General features: G+C 53.3%; 1 protein-coding gene across 1 annotated transcript; it reads left to right on the top strand.

Moving 5' to 3' along the window:
- Positions 1-4,060, top strand: HOO65_020259 (Serine/threonine-protein kinase ppk6; the record flags this gene model as incomplete). Its single annotated transcript, XM_071006302.1, has 3 exons — positions 1-371; positions 542-3,684; positions 3,765-4,060. 3 exons carry the CDS (start codon positions 1-3, stop codon positions 4,058-4,060), a joined length of 3,810 nt encoding a protein of 1,269 aa, XP_070860897.1.

The raw sequence follows: 4,060 nt of genomic DNA, 5'->3' as shown, positions 1-4,060 counted from the left end.
ATGGCAATCGACGATCACATCTCAGTCTCAGGTCCTTCTTGTAGCCAGAGCAGTCACAGTCACAGTCACAGTCAGAGTCACATCCAAAATCAACCACCCTCCTTGTCACAACCACATGCCCAGCCTGAAAAGCCCGATGCCGACCTAGACCCAGCCCGTGCCTCTCTTTTACCGCCCCTACAACTCCCCAAAAACCGTAGCACAGGCAGTTTGTTGAGCATTGCTGCTACCGCTACTGCCGGTGCTTCTGTCTCTAGTCCTGTGTCTAGTGCGAGCCCTGCCTCTGCTTCTACGTCGGACGGCGGCGGCCTGGACCGTTCCCGCCTAAGGCATTCTGCAGATGCGACCGCCGAGCTAGAAGCGGCTTCCAGGTAAGCCATCGTCCATTGCCACCATCCCCTCTGTCTTTTCTGTTTCTGTGCCCCTCCGCTCGGCTCTATTTTTGTCTCTACCTTTATCCACACAACAACCCACAAACAATCCTCTCTCCTCTATCTTTGCCCCACGCCCACACTTGCGCTGTCCATGCTCACTCTTGAAGCTCACACACCCCACGCTTCCCCAGATCGCCCATCATCTCCCAACACGACCAACATGGCTTCTCGGCCTTGCGGCGAATCTGGCAGCAGCATTCTGTTCGGACCCATGCCCACCCCTCCGCACCTCCTTCGAGAAGCCCCTCTCTTGCCGCTATAAGATCCGCTTCCATGCAAATATCTCTGCCTGGCCCTAGCAACGGCAACGGCCCTGGGCCCGGGCCTAATTCTCCCCTCTTCTTGGAAGACCTCTCCCGCTTCCCCTCCGAGTCTCTACATTCCTTTTCCTTTGCCCAGACAGATGAAAACCGCCAAACGTCACATCGCGGTCTTCGTTGGATGACTGGCGAAGATTCAGACGGCTCTCGATCAGCCCACGCACACCTGTCCCACGATCATCTCCATGGTTCTTCCAGCATGGTTGATCTTCGCGATGTCAACAAGCCTAGCCTAATAGATCGTGGGTTTGGCTTTGCCTTTGGGCCTCGCACTGCCAGCCCTGAGCGCATCGCTCTAGATTCACATGCTACTCTTGCCTCTCAAGTCATTCCCGAGGGCTTGGAGGTTCACCCCAAAACCAGCCATCAACAAGATACCTTGTCGCCATCCGTCTCCAGCAAATCCCCCAAGGCCATTGATGATTCCAGTTCTAATAGCGACCCTCGTCCTCGACATACTATAGCCCCCGCCAGGCCATCCTCCCTAAAGCGCACCTTGACCGATGTCCTACCTAGTGTAGTACCCTCCAAAGTACCTGCCTCCGAGCAAACCTTCCTCGAGAAACAACCCACTGCCGATGGGCTGGAAACCTCATCACCCATTCTGTCTGCGTTCCCCTCACGAACAATGTCTAGCGTTCATGGACACAACACTCGCTGGGTTCCTGCCGCTCAAGCTATTTTCACCACAGAGGCAAAGCCACCGTGGACCATTTTATCAGCCAATGACCTGGCCTGCCTTCTGTTTGGCGTCACCAAGACCGAAATCCGCAAGATTGGTATCCTTGAGGTTGTCCAGGAAGAGCGCAGAGCCTGGCTGGAAAAGAAACTGCGTTATCTTGACCCAGCTGAGGTGGAAAAGGATGGGACAAACCGGCTAAACGCACCAACCGCTGCCGCTGCTGCAGCCTCGGCATTAATAGGTACTCAGTCTGGAATCGCTTCTCGTTTAATGGGTGCTCCCGGCTCTATCATGCCTACAGGCACTAAGGCGTCTAGAAGAGCCCAAACTGTGCACAACGGGGATCCTAACCCTCCGCGGACTCGTACTGCCACGCATCATCGCAACAATCTCTCTCGTGGTGTTTTGTTGTGTGGTGACGTCGTCCCCATTCAGAAGCGCAATGGCATCACTGGATCTGCCAGTATTTGGGTCAAGGAAAAGCGCGTGGGCCTAATTTGGGTTGTAGAAGAAATTCACGAGGATTCGGCCATCATCACGCTTAATGCCAGCGGGACTATCGAAAAAGTCACCGGAGCATGCCAGACGGTCTGGGGCACTGAGTCTATCAAACCTGGGATGCCGGCCAATGTGTTAATTCCACGAATCCCACGTCAGGGCATCGATCCTAGAGAAGGCCCGATTGACTATGCCCAAATTGCGCGTCGCAGATTCTACACTTGTCCCTACTCAAACAAGGTCAACATTCCATGTACTGTTGAACAGGTGCGGGGGTCGCTGGAGCTTCGTGTGTCTAGCTTCCCTCACATGGCTGGTATCATTGTCATCTCCCCAGAGACACTCACGGTCAAGAGCACCAACTCTGTATTTTGCGGCTCGCTTTTTGGCTGGGAAAAGCCCGACGGAAGGCCTATTTCTTCTTTGGTCACCAACTTTGACAAGCTGCTCAAAATTCTGACTGAGGAAGATGGCGTCGATCTTGCCCCTGGGTTGGTTATTCCAGAGACTAGTTTTCGTAAAGCTTCGGCTTTGCTTGCCTTGCGTGAACACCAGCCAGATGCATCTAATGCCTTCCTGTACCCTATGGGGATCCCTGCCAAGCATCGCGATGGCTCAGAGCTCAAAGTTGATGTCCAAATGCGTATTATTCAGGGGGAGAAGCAGGTTAATGGCGTGCGCAGCAGCAGCCTAGAAGAAGTTGACGAAGAAGATGAGGTCTTGTCAATGTCGCCTACTACCAAGCCCCAGCAGACCGTAGAGACTGTCTATGCTTTATGGGTAACGTACTCTCGCCATTTGCATTGTAGCCAGGTCCCTCACGAGCATGGCACTCCGCCCGTAGTTGCAACCATGTCGCCTCTGCATCAGCCATCGCCTGGCCAGCTTGAGTCTCGTAGTCCCGTCGACATGCACTCTGATTCCGACGAGCCTATTGAGCCCAAGCAGCCCTCGCCTAAGGCCCTGCCTAGCATAGTACCCCCGCTATCCTTGGATGGCAAAACAGGAACCATGACCACTAGCAAGCCCGTGCCTACTGAGTCGAAGCCTATAGCTTCTATCAAGCCTGATGCTGATTCAGTTTCCGCAGCCAAAGCACGAATCACTTTGTCTGAGGCCTCTAAAAAGGAGCTGGCGGATGGGTCTACCACTGGCACTACTGCTAGTGCTGCGGCCTCATCCGACCACAAGCCAGGTACCCGTGTCAAGGCTCACATCAGCGATTATACAATACTTGAGGACATGGGCCAGGGCGCCTATGGCCAAGTCAAGCTCGCCCGTCACAACACCACTGGCCGGAAGGCGGTGCTCAAGTATGTAACTAAGCGCCGCATCCTGGTAGACACGTGGACGCGCGACCGCCGTCTAGGAACAGTACCTCTCGAGATTCATGTCATGTCGTATCTGCGGCGGCCTGAATACGAACACCCCAACATCGTCGAGATGGAGTGTTTCTTCGAGGATAATGAGAACTACTACATCGAAATGGTGCCACATGGTCTGCCTGGTATGGACCTATTTGACTACATTGAGCTGCGTGCAGCAAATATGCCCGAGGCTGAGTGCCGTAGCATCTTCCTCCAAGTCGCAAGAGCCGTTGATCATCTTCACAATGTGGCTAAGGTGGTGCATCGCGATATCAAGGATGAGAACATGATTCTCGACGGAAAGGGTGTTATCAAATTGATTGACTTTGGAAGCGCGGCATACATTAAGAGCGGCCCGTTTAACGTGTTTGTCGGCACTATTGGTGGGTTGCTTTCTTTGGAAAGAGTCTTTCTCGATCGCTGTATTTTGATCTTGTCTACTAACTCCTCGTTATATTTGCAGACTACGCGGCCCCTGAAGTCCTTGCTGGCAAGCCTTACAACGGCAAAGAGCAGGACGTATGGGCACTGGGCATTCTGCTCTACACTATTATTTACAAGGAGAACCCGTTCTACACCATTGACGAGATCATCGACCACGACTTGCGTGTGCCATATGTCGTTAGTGACGATAGCATCGACCTGATTCGTCATATGCTAGATCGCAACGTCGAGGAGCGGTTTACCATTGACCATGTTCTTGAGCATCCATGGATTAAGCAAGCGATTGAAGAAGAGAGGGCGGCTGAGTCTATGTGA

Source organism: Ceratocystis lukuohia (assembly GCF_044167205.1).
Source record: "Ceratocystis lukuohia strain C4212 chromosome Unknown Supercontig2_pilon, whole genome shotgun sequence".
Taxonomy (NCBI): Eukaryota; Fungi; Ascomycota; class Sordariomycetes; order Microascales; family Ceratocystidaceae; genus Ceratocystis; species Ceratocystis lukuohia.
This window is presented reverse-complemented; position numbering and strand designations above follow the sequence as displayed.